The sequence below is a fragment of the Aplysia californica genome, unplaced genomic scaffold (genome assembly GCF_000002075.1).
Source record: "Aplysia californica isolate F4 #8 unplaced genomic scaffold, AplCal3.0 scaffold00051, whole genome shotgun sequence".
Classification (NCBI taxonomy): domain Eukaryota; kingdom Metazoa; phylum Mollusca; class Gastropoda; order Aplysiida; family Aplysiidae; genus Aplysia; species Aplysia californica.
Window position 1 is genome coordinate 1,682,043 of NW_004797321.1, and position 1,002 is coordinate 1,683,044.

The 1,002-nt window shown below is 45.8% G+C and overlaps 1 protein-coding gene across 1 annotated transcript in view; it reads left to right on the forward strand.

Annotated features, from left to right (window-relative positions):
* LOC101857548 overlaps positions 1 to 326 on the forward strand; it is a gene marked incomplete in the record, with an annotated part of 21,298 nt that extends 20,972 nt beyond the window's left edge. Inside the window, 1 exon segment of the mRNA XM_013079434.2 lies at positions 123 to 326. Coding sequence (XP_012934888.1) covers positions 123 to 158 — 36 coding nt within the window.
* Positions 327 to 1,002: the final 676 nt, after the last annotated feature.

Below are 1,002 nucleotides of genomic sequence, written 5' to 3' on the forward strand. Positions count from 1 at the left end.
GGCCCCTCCTTTTTCCCTCTCCCACTCCCATCCCCCTCCCATCCTCCCTCTCTCTCCCATCACCCCCTCCCCTCTCTCCCATTCCTCTCACCACCCCCCTCTCTTCCACCCCCACCCCCCAGGGCCCCGTGTACGGGAGACGGGCAGTGTTCGTGTAAGGGAACTGGGAGCGGCGGACGATCAAAGGAAAACACCCACGGACACTGATCTAGCAAGGTCTTGTGACGGGGGAGCTTATCCTGCTAGTTTTAGTTTTCCTAAGAGTTTTACGACACTTGCCACACAAATTGGTCAGTTTTAGTAAGAGTTTTACGGTGCTTGCAACACATTAAGGTCATATAGGTGCTAACGATTAGAAGTTATAAAAGAGAGTAACTAACACAAAAAAGGAGGAGAGATCAGGACGATAGATGTTTAATAGGAAAGAAGGAGCAAACCACACCAGAGCACCCACCAACCACCCACAGTTAGGTCTTGTGACGGGGGGAGCTTATCCTGCTAGTTTTAGTTTTCGTAATAGTTTTAGGGCACTTGCCACACAAATTGGTCACATAGGTGCCGAAGGTTAGGGACTTTACTAGAGAGTAACATACACATTTATGTAGAGGAAGGCCAGAGAGAAGACGGCAGGACGACATCAAAGACAGGACGGGTGCAACATGGGCGAGGAAGACAGCTGATAGAACAGAGTGGGAGGTCGTTGTTGGAGGGATACATCCTGCAGTGGACGGACAACGCCGAGAAAGAAAGAATGAAAGGAAGAAAGAAAGAAAGAAAAGATCTCTTATCCCCCCCTCCCAAACAAAAAAAAACACCAAAAAAACAAACAACAACAACAGAACAACAAGAAACGAAGCTAGAGATAAAATTGTCTCAAGTATTATGAAGACATTAAAAAAAGATAAGCATAGTGTTGAACCAATTAATAAGTGGGCCTGTGGTAATTAAATTGGAGTTTATTTGTTTTCTTTTTCTTTCAATCCAAGAGGTAAGTACTGTGGT